General features: G+C 42.4%; 2 protein-coding genes across 2 annotated transcripts; one reads left to right on the forward strand and one right to left on the reverse strand.

Annotated features, from left to right (window-relative positions):
* The first annotated feature begins 8,043 nt into the window (after positions 1-8,043).
* Positions 8,044-14,028, forward strand: thumpd2 (THUMP domain containing 2). The gene is made up of 10 exons (XM_024140591.2): positions 8,044-8,276; positions 8,597-8,723; positions 8,844-9,271; positions 9,450-9,527; positions 12,055-12,107; positions 12,237-12,324; positions 12,522-12,593; positions 12,815-12,929; positions 13,187-13,307; positions 13,450-14,028. Exons 1-10 carry the CDS (start codon positions 8,166-8,168, stop codon positions 13,844-13,846), a joined length of 1,590 nt encoding a protein of 529 aa, XP_023996359.1. The 5' UTR covers positions 8,044-8,165; the 3' UTR covers positions 13,847-14,028.
* A 96-nt stretch (positions 14,029-14,124) lies between these two features.
* LOC112073262 (transmembrane protein 178A) lies at positions 14,125-18,723 on the reverse strand. Its single transcript, XM_024140592.2, has 4 exons — positions 17,978-18,723; positions 15,760-15,873; positions 15,426-15,563; positions 14,125-15,310 (listed from the first exon to the last, which is right to left on the reverse strand). Exons 1-4 carry the CDS (start codon positions 18,480-18,482, stop codon positions 15,063-15,065), a joined length of 1,005 nt encoding a protein of 334 aa, XP_023996360.1. The 5' UTR covers positions 18,483-18,723; the 3' UTR covers positions 14,125-15,062.
* Between the last annotated feature and the right edge of the window lie 2,809 nt (positions 18,724-21,532).

A 21,532-nucleotide genomic window follows, 5' to 3' on the forward strand; every position in this document is an offset into this window, starting at 1 on the left:
ACGATAAATAGTGGCTGGATTCAGAGCCGGTCCTCGKCATTCTGCCACCATGTGGTATGCCCACCATTTGTAAAACAGGCCATTGGCTTTATTAGTCCTGATTCCTGTCACTAATCAATTTGGCTATTGAAGCTCTGCGTATCAGCTACCCATCTTTATCAGGAGTTATCGTGAGCCTATTTGAAATATGTTTAGGCTACACAGCGGGAAATGCAGAAGAAATGTATTTTTCGCTATGATCAGCTTGTCAAAAATTGATGGATAGGCTACAAACTTGAAACCACTGATCACAACAATGGGGTGAAACTCCTGGACAACAATGGTTATTGTCCATTCCATATTGTCCATTTTACTTTGAACTGTCCTGTTGTTAGAATATGTTGTTTGTTAACATGACAGCATTTTTAAAATTTGATTGAGCGCCATTTATGTTAAGCTATTTGATTGGAGAAACCTGCATGATGTAAAAAGTGTCCGGCTCATTACATTGTCATACATTTTATAACCCAGCCTGTAGGCAACAGAAAAGACCACATACTCTTTCTACCATATCCTATATCTACTACATTATATGTTAGATGATTCTTTTGACAGAACGTTGGTGGAGCGCTGCAGAGATGAGTCTCTCCAACAGCACCCTGAAGAGGCGTGCTGGGAATGGACAAGCAAAGTATTTTGCGCCCCTGCCTTTGATAAAGTAGGCACTGCTTATTAAAGGGCGACATCAGTGTTCCCCTAAAAAGCCCATATGCCACTGGTTGAGAGAAATTGTCATTGTTTTGGGCGCTGCAGTTTTGGGCGCTGCAGGGTTATATCCTTCCTGTTTGGCCCTGTCCGGGGGTATCATCGGATGGGGCCACAGTGTCTCCTGACCCCTCCTGTCTCAGCCTCCAGTATTTATGCTGCAGTAGTTTATGTGTCGGGGGGCTAGGGTCAGTTGGTTATACCTGGAGTACTTCTCCTATATTATCCAGTGTCCTGTGTGAATTTAAGTATGCTCTCTCTAATTCTCTCGTTCTCTCTTTCTTTCTCTCTCTCGGAGAACCTGAGCCCTAGGACCATACGTCACGGCAAACCGGGCATGAGGGCTCCTTGCTGTCCCCAGTCCACCTGGCCTTGCTTGCTGTTCCAGTTTAAACTGTTCTGCCTGCTGTTATGGAACCTACCTGTTCAACTCTTAATGATCGGCTATGAAAAGCCAACTGACTTTTATTCCTGATTATTATTTGACCATGCTTGGCATTTATGAACATTTTGAAAATCTTGGCTCTCTCTAATTCTCTCCTTCTCTCTCTCTTTTCTCTCTTCGGAGGACCTGAGCCCTGGGACCGTGCGTCGGGGCTGCCGGGCGTGATGGCTCCTTGCTGTCCCCAGTCCACCGGCCTTGCTGCTATTACAGTTTCAGCTGTTCTGCCTGGCGGTTATGGAACCGCCACCTGTCCCGGACCTGCTATTTTCAACTCTTGATGATCGGCTATGAAAAAGCCAACTGAAAATTATTCATGATTATTATTTGACCATGCTTGTCACTTATGAACATTTTGAACATCTTGGCATAGTTCTGTTATAATCTCCACCCAGCACAGCCAGAAGAGGACTGGCCACCCCTCATAGCCTGGTTCCTCTCTAGGTTTCTTCCTAGGTTTTGGCCTTTCTAGGGAGTTTTTCCTAGCCACCGTGCTTCTACACCTGCATTGCTTGCTGTTTGGGGTTTTAGGCTGGGTGTCTGTACAGCACTTCGAGATATTAGCTGATGTACGAAGGGCTATATAAAATAAACTTGATTTGTTAAAGGCTCAGTGCACTACTTTTGAAAAAAAAAAGTTTTTTGCTGGGTGACAGACAGTGACACAGGATAAAAAGTGACACATTCAATACCGCCTTGCACACTCTTGCCTGCATCTAGCTGATGACGAGTGTAATCATTACTCCAACAGTTGCAAACGAGAGTTTCTATTGGACAAATTCAGGTATGGTTATGCACGTTTTGTTCCGTTTGCTTACGTTTAAGAAACGTTTTTCAACAGAATATGCAAAAATGAATTCACCTGAGATCACATGTAAACACAGTTCACATTCATAACAGCCACATTGTATTCCTTCTCGCATCTATGCGCTCTCTTCCTCTCACCTTTTCCCTTCGCTTGTGGACTTCAATGGACAACACATCAGCTGTATGTGACCAGGTGAAAAAACCTTTCCAAGCCAAACCATATCATAACCGCTACACACAGCTTACACCATTGTCACCATATTAGCTAAAGTAACGTCATAGTCAACATAGCTAATAGAACTAGTGCATTAGTAAACCCGCTACAATCATGCAGTAACGTTACAGTGCACAGTCATTAAGCAGTTTAGCACTTACACAGGCGGGCTCTGGTGGCAATAAATTAGTCAAACCAAAAGCTTACCTTGACTTGAAAGAGTTCCAGTGTTGAGTTGGATAATTATAGCCAGCTAGCTAACATAGCATTCCTTTGTTTGAGCAGGGTGTTTAAGTAGGCTAAACTAGACAGCTGCATTTGCTAGCTAAGTAAGTGAAACTGAAACGGGAAAAAAGGATGAAATCTCTCTCTATCTCTCTCTCTTGCTTCTCCTTCATTTTGGAATAAATTAATTTGTACAAAACTGTTCAACTATTGTCTTTCTCTCTCTTTGAGTCAACTCCTCACCACACTTTGTGCACTGCAGTGCTAGCTAGCTGTAGCTTATGCTTTCAGTATGTCAGTTCAAGCTGCAAGAGCTCTGATAGGTTGGAGGACGTCCTCCGGAAGTTGTCATAATCACTCATAATCCTCCCCTTCCTTCTCTGAGGAGCCTCCACTGGAGCTAAGGTGAACTCAATCATTTAATGCTAGGACATTGATTGCAATATATTAGRGCTTTGTTCCTTAGCCTCTAATAATTGCATAAAGGTAAACCTAGACACGTGCATTTTATAGTATTATTTTGAGTGGTGAGACAAGGCTCGCAACCTTGGCTATACCCACAGGATATGAGTATGGGCCTATAGCATTCACATAGTAATGGAGTCAGATTGATACATGTAGTTTATTACATGATCTACAAGATCATTTTTACGCATCTACATAATTGAGTCAGTTGGATAATTTCCACCAGACCAAACTATAAATGGTGACTCATCCAGTTGATGGGAATTGTCTATATTACACTACGTTAGCAGTGGTGATAATGACAGCAATCTGAATGTGCAAAGGCCAGAGCAATACTAGAGTAAGGAACTTCAAGATGGTAGACACTAGATCAGAGCAGTAGCAATGATACCATCCCTCTGGATGACAATGGTGACATTACAGCAACCTGTTCTACAAACATGAACAGCCGCACATGGTTCATTGTGTCTGGTCTCTCTGCAAACACTCCCTTCCCAAATCCTTCTGGTATTGTGCATCGCTGTCACGTCTTCGCTGTCTTCTCTCTSTCTCTCTCTCTCTCGGTTCCTACACCAAAGTGAAAGGTCTCATTTCCATGTGAACATGAAGTGGGGAGGCAGTGCAATACAAATGCTGAACAGAGCCGCTTAGCAGGAAGCCGAGCATGGAAATTGGCTCAGACCCTGTAATCAACATGAGTCACTCACCTTCACAATGAATGTGCTCAGTCATTACCCAGACTCTGGGTACACTCACACCTAGCCATTTACTGCCATTTCAACTGATTATGCCTCTTAAGGCCCCGCTTTGAATGTAAATCACCCACTGAGTCAACATGCAAGTTGTTTTGCGGATATACTGTACTGCTCGACAGTTCAAGAGATTTTTAACATTTCAGAAAATGTACCGTCAAACTAAAGAATAAGGGAATTACAGCATTAATAATGCCCATACATTTCACAAATGTGTCAGTTATAGTATTATTTTATTTTCTATCCCATTACTGTTCAGTGTAATGAAAGGAAGATAATTGGGTTGTGTTTTTACACCYTAGTGGATCAAAGCTGGCTGCAGACCACTCATGTAGTTAATAACTAAGGTTAAGTCAGTAAGGCTGGTCTGAATGGCTAGCTGACTTTTAACTTCATTCAGTAAGCACAATATAAATCACATTGTTTTCTCCTCTATGGTCATAGTTGAAACGTACATTATTATACAAAACATTAAGAACACCTGCTCTTTCCATGACATAGACTGACCAGGTGAATCCAGGTGCAACCTATGATCCCATATTGATGTCACCTGTTAAATCCACTTCAATCAGTGTAGATAAAGGGGAGGAGACAGGTTGAAGGAGGATTTTTATGCCTTGAGACAATTGAGACATGGATTGTGTATGTGTGCCATTCAGAGGGTGAATGGGCAAGACAAAATATTTAAGTGCATTTGAACAGGGTATGGTAGTAGGTGCCAGGAGRACTTGTTTGTGTCAAGAACTGCAGCACTGCTGGGTTTTTCACGCTCAACATTTCCCCGTATGTATCAAGAATGGTCCACCACCCAAAGTACATCCAGCCAACTTGCCACAACTGTGGGAAGCATAGGAGTCAACATGGGCCAGCATCCCTATGGGGACACCTTGTAGAGTCTAAGCCCTGACAAATTGAGGCTGTTCTGAGGGCAAAAGGGGTGGGGGGGGAGTGCGACCCAGTATTAAAACACTCAAACATGGTCAGATACAGAGAGAGTGAGAGAGAGAGAGGGAGAGACTGAGTTGTGTGTCTTGTCTCAGCCAGTCTCTGAGGCTACATTACAGCTTGTAAAMGGCAGGTTAGGACGTGGTTAGTAGAGCCGGGATAGACACTGAGATAGCTTGATGAAGTGTAATGTTGGAGAATGAGGCTCAGAGCGAAATAAAATTTAATTGGTTTGTATGGCCCTTGGTGTCCAGTCAGACATACAATACAGGCCCCAAAGAGATTAACTCTGCTTATCAAAATGGCAGATTAATTAATCAGTGAAACAATGTCATTATAGTGAAGACATCTCACTCAGAGTTTATTTACCCCAAACAGTGCATAAAGATTTTACAACTAATATGCAGTAATTAGCCGTGGCGYTGAAGTTGTATGATTGCCCTGTTGTTTCCTTATAGCTACTCTCCCAGTTAGTCCTCTGTACTCCCCGTTCCCTTCTTTGTTTTATGGGGCGTAGAAAATAAAAACAAGTTAATGCAGAGRGATAGATCATGCCAGTTCTAAGGCTGGTCTACCATTTTAAACAATGTAGCATTTAACCAGAAGAGTGAAGCTAATTATTTCAAATGGCAGCTCGTGAAACAGTATTAATGTTTCGTTTCTACATGGATACATCTAATATTACGCACTGATGAAGAGAGTCTGAAATTAGAAATGAAAAAGAATTAGATGGCCTAGATGTCAAATTCAAATAGAACATGTTCAAATAGAAATTGGTGTTGTTCAAATAGAACARGACTTCATGCCACGATTATTAGAGATTTGTTATTAGAACCATCTCCTCCAGTGATTCGGGGAAAAAAAGATTGTTTCCATCCAACGACAACAATATGATAACCCATTGTTACATGGTGGTCCTGTGTTGCTCAGTAGATAAAGCATGGCGCTTTTAACACCAAGGTTTGTGGGTTTGATTCCCGCTGGACCCACTCGTAGGTAAAATGCATGCATCACTGAAAGTCGCTTTGGATAAAAGTGTCTGCTAAATGYCATTATTAATATACATGGAGTGTACAAAACATTAAGAACATCTTCACCCTGTCAGAASAGTCTCAATTTGTCGGGCATGGACTCTACAAGGTGTCGTTACAAAGGGATGCTGGCCCATGTTGACTCCAATGCTTCCCATAGTTGTGTCAAGTTCGATGTCCAAGGCTGGATGTCCTTTGGGTGGTGGACCACTCTTGATACACACGGGAAACTGTTGAGCGTGAAAAACCCAGCAGCGTTGCAGTTCTTGACACAAACCAGTGCACCTGGCACCTACTACCGTACCCCATTCAAAGGCACTTAAATATTTTGTCTTGCACATTCACCCTATGAATGGCACACATACACAATCCATGCCTCAAGACTTAATAATCCTTCTTTAACCTGTCTCCTTCCCTTCATCTACACTGATTGAAGTGGATTTAACAAGTGACATCAAGAAGGGATCATAGCTTTCACCTGGTCAGCTCATGGAAAGAGCAGGCGTTCTTAATGTTTTGTACAATCAGTGTATATTACATATGGTGCCCAGAGATACACTTTCAAGTCAACTACTCTCTACCAGGAAGAGGGGCCTTCGTCAGACATTTTCAAGAAAAAAATTGGTCTATCCCTCAGAGTAATTCACTTTGACCGAATTGTAACTAATTCTGTCAAATGTTAACCTTACAATAATGTTATACAATGTTACGGTGTTAATAGCCCATAAATTACAGGGAAGCTCTTTCTATTAGGGTTGAGGAATTTATTGCAACAAGGGTCCTTCTATTCAAAATTATGATTTTTTTTGTGTTCATTCAATCTAATGTTGTGTTCATTCAATCTAATGCACGTCAGAACTATGGAAGTAGGCCTAGATATTTAAACAAAACAAACACATTTCAGAGAGATGACAACACTTGAATATGCAAGTATGCACATGTCTTCTCAGCATGTCAGAACACCTGTTCTCGAATGTCAGTGGAACATTCTGTGCTGTAGCAAAGACTGTCACAGAGGGAGGTTCATGGTGATTGAGAGTTGGATTAAGAGTAAGTTCCCCCAAATAATCATTGCTTTCAATGCCAGAGACATTATGGAAGCCTGTTTAGGGAAGAGTGGGGTAAGTTGAGCCAAAAGGTTAGTTGAGCCACCCCTTGTTTCTAGGAAACCATACACAACATTTATAATTTGACCAAATATTTAGGAAGAGGTCGTCATTTCATGGAGTCTGTAAAGGAAGAAACCACATGGAAAAAGTGTTAACAAGTTAGGTCCAAAAAACAGATTTGCATCAGGTCAAATTAATTTATTGTGTTAGAGTTTTCATGATGCTTGTATCTAAACCAAAGTAGATAATTTGGTTGGGGTCTTTATTAGCTTCAACATGAAGTCCTAAACCCGAGCATGAAAGTGCATCCTTGTAACTGTAGGGGCTAATATAGTTCAAATATTTGCCTTGGGGTAAGTTGAGCCAATGGCCCCGGGGTAAGTTTAGCCAATGTAAGTGTTTTCTAATGCAAGGCATTATCGCTGGGATATGAGGTAACACCAGGGCCTGGCCTATGCTAAGTGTTTAAAAAAGTACACAAATGTTTTAGGTGTTACGCCTGTGTTAAAAGATGATGATTAAGAAAATTATTAAAATACAAAAAAAAATATTGTGATTGTGTTGAATTGTGTTTGGGAAATTAAGATAGACATGGTTTTCAAAAGGTAATATTTAATACAGTACAGAAAAGTGTAGGGCTCTCAACTTACCCTGTGCTTATTTTCAACTTACCCCAAACACGAGGTAAGATGTACCAAGATACTTWAAAAAAAAATCTTCACAAGCTATGTTTTGAAAACTGTCATGTTTATTTCCAGGAATACACAACATCCTGAAATCTATGTAGATATCTTTGTTAGAAATAATACTATATTTCCCTTGACAGAGTCATACTGAATGTAAAAAATGGCTCAACTTCCCAAACAGTTCATCCATTTTAGTATTGATGCATTTTATTTGGATGCCTTCTATGTGATCATGCAAATCTACATGAAAAGGTATGAGCAACTCTGGCACATTCAAAGGATGATACACAGAAACATTCGTAAAGTGCTATTTCCTTYCCTGGCATTATTCACTTTTATAACCCAACTCTCAGGGTTATCACTAGTTACCACYGCCACAGTCAAAGTTGGCTATATCGTAAAAATMTATGAAAACACAAATTTGCTTTTTGATCTTAATCTAAGGTCAGTGTTAGGCATAAGGTTAACAGTGTGGTTAAGGTTACGTTTAAAATAACTTTGATACATTTTAGAAATAGGCGGGGTTTATGACTTTGTGGTTGTGGTAACTAGCAATTGTCAGTTGTGTTATTGAGGCTCTTTTGTAGTGCTAAAGCAYCCTCTGCTGGTCATCGCGGAAATAACCAGCTGCCTCTTTTCGGTATTTCCGTTTCCGTGTAAACAAAACAACATGGCAGCCACATCGGTACTGGCATGGAGATTTCGAGTTTGACTTTTATAGCTTAGCATTTCTAAACTCGACAGTATGAACGACTCAAATTGTCAGTGTGCTGCTCTACAGTTCTATTGCACAGCAGGGAACGGCATGGAGCCTTTCCTGATTCAGGAGGTGAAGACCAAACTTGCAGCCAAAGATGTGAGTAGTCAAGACATAAGTTAGTTCCAGGCTACAGTATTAGTGTAGCTAACGTTAGTAATAYTGTGCAATGAATTTATATGAAACACTAGCCAGTAAAGTAATACCGTTTATATAAAATGGTCTTCCTCTTAACTAGCTGGAAGCCAGGCCGCTGACTGCGCATGCATATTGCATAGGTTGGCTGCTTGGAAAAAAGCCAATCGTAAATCCTGGCTCTGTATTAATKTTTTCTTATTAACAAGTGGTAATTTCATGTTGTTGACATGATTATATGTTAGGGAATTCTTAGTTTGCACTAAATAATGTGTGTTGTTTAGGTGGATCACATCCCTGGAAAAGTGTTCTTCACCACCTCTTTTGAAATAAAGCAAGTGAGGGAGCTGAAATCTGCAGAGAGGCTGTTTCTACTTCTAAAGCGACACTCCCCCCTCTCTGCCCATACAGGTAAGCCTACCAAATAGTCTGTATGAATATTTATCCTCTGATTAATAGTATGAAGCTGCAATTAAATGGTTTGCACAGGACTTTATATTTTTACTGCATTTATTTTTCTGTCACACTCAGCTAAAACACCATCTGGTATCCAGTCAAGGCTCATGGGTGATGGAAGTGACTGGACCAGAGCTGTGTTGTCATGGAGATGCCTGCAGAGAGACCTGATGATGAGAAGCGACTGTACCTTGAGCGTGGCCCTACCAGGGAGGAAGAGGAAGAGGGAGGAAGAGGAGGAGAAAGAGAGTGGTGTTGAGGGGTCAACTTGTAACGAACCAAATGGAACACAGAAGCTGGGACTAGAAGGAGAGAGACGAGAATTAAGACTACACAAGGATCACATTTCATCAACAGAAGACTCTGGAAGTGTAAACTGTGTTGCAGGGGACAAAGTTGAAGAGGAGCGTATAGAAGGCAGCCGTGACAGAAAGACATCCACAGTGTCTTTCAGAGTGAACTGTCGGTGCAGTGGAGCCCTGTCCAGACGTTTCTCTCCCCAGGTATGCACTTTGGAGGAGTTATTTGTCACATCTTTACTTCTTAATGGAACTTCAACCTATGAAGCAAAATGCATATAAGAACAGGTGTTTAGTCTGGTAGGTTTCAGGTTATTGTGTTTTTGTTATGAGGTGATAGAGGATTTGACTCTGTCCTGTTTGATGGTGTCTGTCTGTCTAGGATCTGAGTAGGATCATTGGAACAGCAGCGAGCAGACAGCTGGGCTGGAGAGTGGACCTGAGGAAACCAGATCTGGAGGTAATATGAACCATACATGATCATCGCCCTAACATGGAGGTAATGTTAACCATACATGATCATCACCCTAACATGGAGGTAATGTTAACCATACATGATATCACCCCTAAAACACGGAGGTAATGTTAACCATACATGATCATCACCCTAACACGGAGGTAATGTTAACCATACATGATCATCACCCTAACACGGAGGTAATGTTAAGCATACATGATCATCAACCCTAACATGGAGGTAATGTTAACCATACATGTCATGCGCCCTAACATGGAGGTAATGTTAACCAATACATGATCATCACCTAACATGGAGGTAATGTTAACCATACATGAACATCACCCTAACATGGAGGTAATGTTAACATACATGATCATCACCCTAACACGGAGGTAATGTTAACCATACATGATCATCACCCTAACATGGAGGTAATGTTAACCATACATGATCATCACCCTACATGGAGGTAATGTTAACCATACATGATCACACCCTAACAATGGAAGGAATGTTAACCATACATGATCATCACCCTAACATGGAGGTAATGTTAACCATACATGATCATCACCCTAACATGGAGTTAATCTGGAGGTTATATTAATTTTGCCATAACCATAATTGGATGATTACCACAACCTGTGAGGAGATTCTCATATTTCTTTGTCTGACCATGCCAAGTGTCAAAGTCCATTTAAATATTATGCAGTCAGGCATGTATACTATACTGTTAATACACTGAACAAAAATATAAACGCAACATGTAAAGTTGGAATTMAATGTTCGTTTCTCTACCATAAGCCGCCTCCAGTGTCATTTTAGAGGATTTGGCAGTACGTCCAACCGGGTTTACAACCACAGACCACGTGTATGGTGTCGTGTGAGGTAGCTGTTTGCTGTTCACAACGTTGACATCAGAGTGCCCAATGGTAGCAGTGGGGTTATGGTATGGACAGGCATAAGCTATGGACAATGAACACAATTGCATTTTATCYATGGCAATTTGAATGCACAGAGATGCCGTGACGAGATCCTGAGTCCCATTGTCGTGCCATTCATCTGCCACCATCACCTTATGTATCAGCAGGATAATGCATGACCCCATGTCTGTACACAAGGATCTGTACACAATTCCTGGAAGCTGAAAATATCCCAGTAACTATGTTCTTAACTCTATTTTCTTAACTGTATTGTTGGTTAAGGGCTTGTAAGTAAGCATACTCACCAGACATGTCACCCATTGAGCATGTTTTGGGATGCTCTGGGTCAACAAGTACAACKGCGTGTTCCAGTTCCTGCCAATATCCAGCAACTTTGCACAGCTATTGAAGAGGAGTGGGACAAAATTCCACAGACCACAATCAACAGCCTGATCAACTCTATGCGAAGGAGATCGTGTCGTGCTGCTTGAGGTGAACATTCACCCCAGTCTGAGGTCCTGAGCGCTCTGGATCAGGTTTTCATCAAGGATCTCTCTGTAGTTTGCTCCGTTCATCTTTAGTTTGCTCCGTTCATCTCAATCCTGACTAGTCTCCCAGTCCCTGCCCCTGAAATACATCCCAACAGCATGATGGTGCCACCACCATGCTTCACCATAGCGATGGTGCCAGGTTTCCTCCAGGTGTGACGCTTGGCATTCAGGCCAAAGAGTTCAATCTTGCTTTCATCAGACTGGACAATCTTGTTTCTCATGGTCTGAGAGTCTTTAGGTGCCTTTTGGCAAACTCCAAGCAGGCTATCATGCATTTTACTGAGGAGTGGCTTCCGTCTGGCCAGTCTACCATAAAGGCCTGATTGGTGAACTGCTGCAGAGATTGTTGTCCTTCTGTAAGTTTCTCCCATCACCATAGAGAAACTCTGTAGCTCTTTCAAAGTGACCATCAGGGTTCTTGGTCACCTCCCTGACCAAGGCCCCTCTCCCCCGATTGCTCAGTTTGGCCGGGCGGCCAGCTGTATGAAGACTCTTGGTGGTTCCAAACTACTTCCATTTAAGAATGATGGAGGCCACTGTGTTCTTGGGGYCCTTCAATACTGCAGAAATGTTTTGGTACCCTTCCCCAGATCTGTGCCTCGACAGAATCCTGTCTCGGAGCTCTATGGACAATTCCTTCGACCTCATGGCTTGGTTTTTGCTCTGACACGCACTGTCAACTGTGGGACCTTATATAGACAGGTTTGTSCCTTTTTTGAAATCGTTGTTCGATCAATTGAATTTACCACAGGTGGACTCCAATCAAGTTGTAGAAACATCTCAAGGATGATCAATGGAAACAGGATGCACCTGAGCTCAATTTCGAGTCTCATAGCTAAAGGTCTGAATACTTATATAAATACGTTTTGTTTTGTTTTTATAAATTAGCAAAAATGTCTAAAAACCTGTTTTCGCTTTGTCATTGTGGGGTATTGTGTGAAGGTAATTAATTTAATCAAATTAGAATAATACTGTAACGTAACAAAATGTGGAAAAAGTCAAAGGGTCAGAATACTTTCTGAATGCACTGTATATCATGTGTTTCCTCTGTAGGTGAATGTGTACATGAGTGATGACCACTGTGTCCTCGGGATACCTCTCCTCAGGTTGGTGACATGATCAGAACCTGTTCTTGCCCTCTGTGTCGACAACTGTATTCAATGTCTTTTTCCTTCTTGATATATCTCTTCTAGTTGACTATGTCTAATAGTGTATGCTTCCCTCTTTCTCGCCAGGCTTCCTTTAGCCAACCGGAGTTATATGAAGACTACTGGGCTGAGATCCACTATAGCCTGGGCCATGGCCTCTCTGTCAGACATCAAGGTACTGTAGCTACCTCGTGGCACGGAAGGAGTTCCTCTCTCCAGCTCACGTGTTTGGTCTCATCTTCCTCTCTTTGATGTTTGGTTGTGTTCTGAGGTTCTGTGCTAACATCAAAAGGACCAAATATTTTGTTCTCTTCTCACACCGTCGCTTGGCCTGGTGTGTTCTGAATGTATTCTCTCTCCTCTCTCAACCAGCCTGGCTCTTGTGTGATCGACCCGATGTGTGGAGTGGGAACTATTCTACTGGAAGCTGCACATGAATATCAGGTGAGTCTTCTGAGGGAACCTTTTATATTGATCCCATTTGAATTTTATGTCATGTGGGATGCTTGTGTTAGCTTTTTGATGTGGATGTAGTTAGGGGATGTAATTGACAGAAAAGAGTTGTAAACATGCTGATCCTTTTTTCATTCCATTACATTTGTATAATTCCACTTAAATATATGTTGTTTTGTTCAGAAATTCATCATGTTTTTTTCTCRAAACAGGATGCCTTTTTCCTGGGTCTGGACATTGATGAGTCTCAGTTGGTGAAAGCTGATCAGAATGTGGAGTTTGCAAAGTTTGGGGATAGGGTGCAGCTGCTGCAGGCATCATCCAAGGGTAGGAATGCCAATCCACTACACATGAGTTATTGTGAAGTATGCCGTTTATGACCATTTGTCATGTATGACTTCATAAAAATGTGGTTAATTCTGACGTATGTACTGTAGATCAAAGTAGGTGTTTTAATACATGTAGCAGTTGTCCCTGATATACTGTAGGCATTATGGTATTTGTTTACCCACAATGCAGTAAATGATTCTGCATGATTTCCTGATTTTAATTCATTCCTCCTCGTTTTCTTCCTTTCTGTGAAGAGATTCCACTGCCTTCCTGTAGTGTGGATGTCGTTGTCTGTGACGTCCCTTTTGGGAAGAAGTTTGGCACCAAGACTGACATGGCTGCCTCTCTTCCAGTGATTGTGAGAGAGATGGAAAGGTATTGTATTTAGCTAACTGTAGTATCACGTATCCCAATTTCATAATTGCTCAAATAAACATTCAGGATACAGCAAAAGTTGAGAAAGGAATTGCTTATTGATTGATTTATATTAATCAATCAAACATGCATGTTTTTTCAGAGTTCTCCGTGTGGGTGGGACCCTGGTTTTGCTGCTTAGTCCCCAGCTCTCCTGCCTGCTGAAGAAAAGCATGACCCCCAGACCAGTAACCTCACACACCCAGGGAGAGGGGACTGGGGTGGGATTAGGAGGTGATGTGGACCCCTCCCATACCCCAAGCCTTTTCCCCTCACTGCAGCCCCTAAGCTACCACAGAGTGAGCCTGGGAGCTATAGACGCTCTTATTCACAAGTATGTCAAGATAGTGACTGCTACTACCACACTCAGTGGACCTGACTGTATACACACACTCAACCCCTGCATAGTGGAGCCTGACTGTATACACACACTCAACCCCTGCATAGTGGAGCCTGACTGTATACACACACTCAACCCCTGCATAGTGGAGCCTGAGTGAGACTTTTTAGGAGCTGGATACACAGGATTCAAGAGACATTCACACACACTTCAAAGACAATACCACCTGTGAAACACAGAAAACCACTGTATCAATTTGGCATGGTTAGAATTTTACCAACGTGTACTGTACTACCACAAAATGAAGAAAAATGCATAAATGTCATAGAATATCAAACCCAATTTTGTTACTACTTTTATTCTATAATTCCAATTACTTTGTTAATGGTGGAAGGAAATAATGCATAGTTCTTGAGTTTCTCAGTTTCACTTCACAGGAGTCTGAAATTCTGCAYCTCTATTTACCCAATCAGACCACAACTCACATCCAACAATTATACACTGTCTGGGATTAGATTACAGAATACATCCACTGAGACTAAGGTAAATACACTCAGCTTAGGTTCCACTGGGAGGATCAAGGGTTGATATCCATTGATGGGGGGATGTTGACTTGGATTTAGGTGCGTATGCACAGGGGTTTGGTATGTGTCATTGATAAGAGGATTAATGAATATCCACAGATGGATGTGCTTACAATTTTGGTTAGAAATCTGCTATTCTAAGTATATTCTGCTTGATCCATTATGGTCAGAGTACATATCAATGTCAGTTTGAGCCACATCTTTCTATAAATTCTATCCTCTTTTCTATAGTTTTTTCCTTTCAAATAACTTTCTATCATTTGATGACACGTCAAGGCCTCTGTTTTCCCACCAGTGATTTGACAGTTACTTGCATGACACTGAATTCTGATCACACATAGGAAATATAATGTGGAAATGTAGCAGTAGGCTGAATCACAGACATAATTGCATTAAGGCCCCAGACAAAGCCTGAATGCAGGGGTGTAGCTAACATTGATGGTTCAATACTTCCATAATTCCAGGATGTTTTGCTCCATGGAGGTAACCTAGATTTAGATGCAGGGTCTAGTAGAAGCACAGAAGGGTTTTCACCCTGAAAACATAGGAGTCKATGTTAGTCCCAGGCGCCTGCTGCAGCAGTGTCAGCCAGATGTCTGGGGATGGGCTTGGTCAGCAGACTGTTGCTGCGGCTCAGAGTTGATGTGAAAGATGCAGTAAGAGGGGTGTCCGACACAGTAAAGGGGGGTGTCGGACACAGACATTAGACTCTTTCTTCCTACAAGCCCTTGCTGCAGCTCAGTGTGTGTGTAACACACAGCAAAGTGTATATAAAACGCCACACGGTGTGTGTCAGACACCGGCGTTGGGGGCAGCCTTGCCCTGCTGGGCTTTGCTGCTGCTACAGCTGAGGATGGGGAAGGTGGTGCACAGGCATCCAGACGCCACCGTCAGCCCCAGACTGAGCCAGGCACAGAAGCTGGACCAGCTGTAGCCATGCTCCACGTCAGCAGGCAGCCCGTAGATGAAGGGAGGGACCCTGGCTAGGTCGTAGGACACGTTGGCRGCGTAGGTACACAGGGAGATGGTGCTGAAGATCCCTTAGAAGGAAGAGGGACCGCAAAGAGAGGAGGAGAATGTGAGAGACAAATCAGTTGTTTAAGAAAACGGACTATCACAATCAGGTGATTTTGGGGGGGGGGGGGGTAACAGTACCTGCCATGAGAAAGAGCAGCCCAGAGACGTGCTGAGTGAGACTCTTCTCCCAGGCGAAGCTGACAGACGCCACGATGCAGCCACACAACAGAACGGCTGCCGCCATGCCTAGAAACCCTGCTGTGATCCGCCGCAGGTCTGACATCAGGAAGAGGAGGATGAGCACACACTTTCCCTCTCTGTAACCCCTCTCTTTTCTAGTGTCAGCTAAATGTAATTCATGTAAATTAATATATGCCCTCCTTTTGAATGGAAGGTAGTAGGAGAGTAATAGGATGTCTGAATGAATCAGGCCCATCAGGGAACCTCCTTCATAATGAGAAAAGGATCTTACGTAAGAGGTGCCACTCGTCCTGCTGGATGGTGCGGGTCAGGTTGAGAGGGATGTTGCGGAGCCGTATGGGCTGGGAGAAATGGTACTTGATGATGGTGCATCGCTGGGCTATACCTGCACAGAGACATAACTTGTGTGAACCTAATGTGTATCAGGTTAAGGCCAAAATATAGAAAAGGGCAAGTGTTTCTCAAGGCCAGTTGTGTTGAGAAAAGCTGTAGTCATTTATTAAGTAGACTCCCCTGTTTCTAGACTGTATAAAGCCCAAGGGGTCTACTTTCACTTTCATGCCATGATTTATTCTAGCATCTWAACTCTATATAATTAGTTGCTATAGTATAGTCACATACACGTTAAGGTTTACTTTGATATGCAGACCCACATTTCATGTGAACAGACTTCATAATAGGGTTTTATAATAGGGCTGTAAGTTAGAATTTTACCCACAAGATGGCAGATTCTACTTCCTCTAGACTAGTAAAAGCCAAACGTGGAAATGCCGCACCAACCCAAATAGGTCTACTACATCTCTGATAACTAACATGTTTTGGAGTGCTGTGTACTGAACAACAATATAAACGAAACATGTAAAGTGTTGCTACCATGTTTCATGAACTGAAATAAAAGATCCCAGAAATGTTCCATATGCACAAAAAGCTTATTTCTCTCACATGTTGTGGACACATTTGTTTACATCCCTGTTAGTGAGCATTTCATCTTTGCCAAGATAATCCATCCACCTGACAGGTGTGGCATATCAAGAAGCTGATTAAACAGCATGATCATTACACAGGTTCACCTTGTGCTGGGGACAATAAAAGGTCACAAAAGAATGTGCAGTTTTGTAACACAACACAATGCCGCCAATGTCTCAAGTTTTGAGGAAACATGCTATTGACTTGCTGACTGCAAGACAGTCCAAAAGAGCTGTTGCCAGAGAATTGAATGCTATTTTCTTTATCATACGCTGCCTCCAACGACATTTTATTGAATTTGGCAGTACGTTCAACCAGACTCACAACCGCAGATCACGTGTAACCACATCTGCCCAGGACCTCCACATCAGGCTTCTTCACCTGTGAGATCGTCTGAGACAGCTACCCGGACTGCTGATGAAAATGAGGGGTATTTCTGTCTGTAATATATCCCTTTGTGGGAAAAACTATTTCTGATTGGCTGGGCCTGGCTCCCAAGTGGTGAGGGTGTGTGCCCTCCCAGGCCCACCCATGGCTGCACCCCTGCCCAGTCATGTGAAATCCATAGATTAGGYCCTCATTCATTTATTTCAATTGACTGATTTCCCTATATTAACTGTAACTCAGTAGAATTGTTGCATTAAGTATGGCAGGGATCTGACCTGCTCCCCTTCTGCAAACTATATARCAATATTACAAAAAGTTGGCCTACTGACATTTCCATTGTCACTATATTAATTGGTATACTACATTTTTATTTGAGAACCCTAGCTGACCAAACTCAAATCCACGATTTCGAGCTTTTGAGCAAGTTTCCAATTGATTGAGTTCAGAGCATGTTATGTACAGAAGGCGCCCGTTAATCTATTCACATATATTAATATTGATATCATGTTCTATCCTCATGCAAATYATATGGATCATAGAAATATAATGTATATTGAACACATCCAACACTTCCTAGAATGCCTTTTGTGTCAGGTCAGATTTCTGACAGATGCAGTCTGAAACTGATCAGATCAGAGAGCTTCTCTGAGGTCTGTATGGTGGACACACTCCACCACGCATGCAACCTGTCTACACACATAGGCCATAGTGGTTATCCGAATTAATAGATTTGTTATGGACACAAATATACAGAACCATGGCTTACAGATGGGCTAGACCCACACAGAATCTCCGAGGACAACATGATAGTTTAAAACATGTTTTGAAGCTATACATCGTTTGTTTACATACACTGAAATTACAACAAAAACAACTACATTTTGGGTTATAATGTGTTTAAGTCAGTTGTAGCCTACTAAACTCATGAGTTTTCTTCAAGGATCAATGGATGTATTCTATCATTAATTGAAATGACCATTGAACAGCATTAAATGCATTTACAAATAGGCCTACTATTTCTTTCAGGAAAGTTATAGGCCTATATATTGGGTCGGATGTTAAGTAATATCTCCAAGGGATGCGGTTTCACTGCACCGCACTGGGCCCGGGGTCAAATTCCCCACAGCATCTCTTACCCTTGGATATGAGGTTGTCGATGTCCTTGTCCTTTCCTAGATAATAACATTTCCTCCAAAGTCCAGAGTAAGTGGAGAAAATAGGGCGCCCGCATTCCGTTTCTAAAATTCCCATTCCCAAAATGGACCTCCAGTTTTCCAGGAGCTCCTCTCTACTCCCGACGTGGATCGCTCGGAGCAGCGCCTGGTTCCTCCGAGGATTGCTGCTGTCCATCAGGGGCAGGTGATAGATGGGCATCAACCGGTTCTTGTGTTCGTTGGCGTCCGGCCCGAACTGGTCGCAGTTCTGCCTGTGCCGTGTGGTGTCCGTCTCGTACCAGTGGTCAGTCATGATAGCGGTGATGAGAAGCACCAGTGACGCCAGGCTCATGGACAAACTGATAGCTGTCACCAAGGTCTGTTTCTCCATCCTTCGGTCATCAACATTTGAAGAGTTGGTCAAGGAAGCATCTGTCACTCCGTCCACTTCCCTCCTCCTAATCAACACGGGTGTGCAGGGCTTCATCCTGTCCTACATGATGCCGAAAAGGCTGTAAAGTCCTGGCATCTCCGGCTGGGTGTAGGCACAAGAATAACCTGACCAGTGTTCCTGCTCTCCCACTTTGTCGACTCCCTGACTTCAGTATATCCTATAAATGTGGGATGAGGAGTGTGTATATCTGTAACCTGTGCGCGGCCGACTCTCTGTGTGCTGTCCTTTCCGATTTCCAGTCTTGCGGGATTAAAACAGGTGCGGCGCACAGAGCGCGCGATGAAATGTCAATCATTCTGTCAGCGCAGCAGCGCGTCGCTACTAATAGAAGTCCCTGTGGCATGAGAGTCATGATAACACCACTACTACTTATTATAATATAAATATATTATKATTATTTTTAATAGCAACAATGTTTCTTGTCATTATCATAACCTAGATGTATTTTTCATCATTTTTTAGTGATATCATAGTTGAAACACAGAACAAACACTTCAACACAGTGCATTAAAATAGTCTATTTAGGCTAATGATTAACATGATGCTGCAACATGGTCAGAGACATTGTGCAGAGAAGGCTCCCTTCCCCTCCCAGTCCGCTTCATTAGCAGATATGGGGACATGGACATCTCAGAACATGGTGCACAAGTGCTTATGAAGATTCATTAACACAGGTATATTTGGCTTCTCATTCAGTGGMTGTTGTTGATTTGTTCATATGCACTCAGCAGAGATGTATCAAAGGGCCTTCTGTAAAGTAAGAGCAAGTACATCAATAGGGAGTGAAACTTCAATAAAGCTTTCTTAGCTGTCTTTAATCAGTATTGACTGAGTTTGACTTTCACCTTTTTACCCCTCCAACTTTTTTCTCACGTGTGTGTATTGACGTAGGTGCARGGTTAATCTCTTCCCTATTGTTGAACAACCATCCATGAAATTAAAGGCTGGATTCCTGCCCAGAGTATTCAGCGGAAATAAACCACTCCAGCTATTAGGTATAAAATGAGAGGATATTTATTCTTCCCTGTTGTTTGGTTCAGTGAGGCAAGCAGACATTAACGTAAAATCAAAGCTTTCCTCGCATTTGTAGACTTGCATAAATAAATGACAATAAACGAATTAAAAACCGTAAAAGCATTTATGGAGTGTGTTGGCAAGCAGTCTGAGTGACAGACAGTCCTACACAAGGCTATTCCTCTTCCCAACTCAGACTGCATAGTAGGCTACTCTGCCATGTCACCACAGGGTGGAATTGAGGACAAGGGTGCTCTTTAATTAAGTGATAATGCCCGAGAAGCCGYTGTTTTGAGGATATATTGGCACGGGTGTTGTTATGCCCGAGACCAAGTCGTGCCAATATATCCTCCAAACACCGGCTTCAAGGGCATTATCACTTCTTACAATGGGTTACCAACATTGTATAAAGTGGCCAGTGGCGACCCATCATTTTTGGGGGGGAGCTTGCCTGTTTTGCATGTTATTTTGGCTTTAATACTTGTCACATATCAGTTTGCAAACAATGGGGGAAAAGATATATATCATTGAGTTAATAAAGCCGCATACAAACATGATTMTCTTGAGTAAAGGAGCTCCAAAATGCAGGTGTTTCAGCCTAGCTCAGTGCTTTCTGTGGCAGTGTGGCAAGACAGCAGAAAATGTGGAGATTTTGAAAAATCAAGCCCCTTGGGTGCTGCAATATAGTTACATTAGAAGTGCCCATTCAAGAAGGCTCAAGGTCATTGACCACAGATAAAATTACCTCAAATCACATTATATCTGCAGTAGCTTTGATTGGACTGATRATGTCAACATCAAACTTTCAAAATCTTAGCTAGCAAGCTAGCAGTCATCATCATGAATCAAGTCGACAATCTACTGGCAAATCCTTTTTAATCCTTGTCATATGAAGAGAAATAATGAAGAGAAATTATAGATAAAACGTATCGGTGCTCATTGGCCATTGGACATAAACATTACACAACAAGTTGGAAATCGCAAATTCAACAATGAGTGGTTTGTAAGGAATCAGTGGCTAACTGTGAGTTCAAGACAGCTGGGAACTCAGGAAAAACGAGCTACGACTTGGAAAATACGTTTTGAACTTTCATCCAACTCTGAATTGTAAATCGGGAACTCGGGCCTCTTTCTAAAGCTACGACCAGAAGATCACTGACGTCATCATGATTCAACCTTGTTTTTTGTTCGAGTTCCCAGTTGTCTTGAAAGCATCAATCCAGAGAATGCCAGACTTTGATAACAAAGTTTGATGATAAAATTTGCCCACGTAGGACCGCCGCGCCACCTTCCTGTTCAAGTGAGCAATAGCACAACAAGGTGAGTCCAAAAATGTATTGTATGCTGCTGCATAAATTATGTAATATGCCAGGGAGAGTATACTATAGCTAAGAAAGTAATACTAAGTGTATATTGTGTAGTAAGCTGTTAGTAGCCCATATGCCTCACCCTAATAATTTGGTATATTTTCACCTCTTAATTTCCKCTACTGTTCTGACTTGATGGTGCACACGTAGCCTATAACATGTTTTAGAGAAATGTAACCAAGACTAAYGAGATGATTGTGGACTACAGGAAAAGGAGGACCGAGCASACCCCCATTCTCATCGACGGGGCTGTAGTGGAGCAGGTTGAGAGCTTCCAGTTCCTTGGTGTCCACATCACCAACAAACTAGAATGGTCCAAACACACCAAGACAGTTGTGAAYAGGGCACGACAAAGCCTATTCTCCCTCAGGAAACCTAAAAGATTTGGCATGGGTCCTGAGATCCTTAAAAGGTTCTACAGCTGCAACATCGAGAGCATCCTGACTGGTTGCATCACTGCCTGGTACGGCAATTGGTCGGCCTCTGACCYCAAGGCACTACAGAGGGTAGTGCGTATGGCCRAATACATCACTAGGGCTAAGCTGCCTGCCATCCAGGACCTCTACACCAGGCGGTGTCAGAGGYAGCCCCTAAAAATTGTCAAAGACCCCAGCCACCCCAGTCATAGACTGTTCTCTCTACTACCGCATGGCAAGCGGTACCGGAGTGCCAAGTCTAGGACAAAAAGGCTTCTCAACAGTT

Source organism: Salvelinus sp. IW2-2015, unplaced genomic scaffold (assembly GCF_002910315.2).
Source record: "Salvelinus sp. IW2-2015 unplaced genomic scaffold, ASM291031v2 Un_scaffold2202, whole genome shotgun sequence".
Taxonomy (NCBI): Eukaryota; Metazoa; Chordata; class Actinopteri; order Salmoniformes; family Salmonidae; genus Salvelinus; species Salvelinus sp. IW2-2015.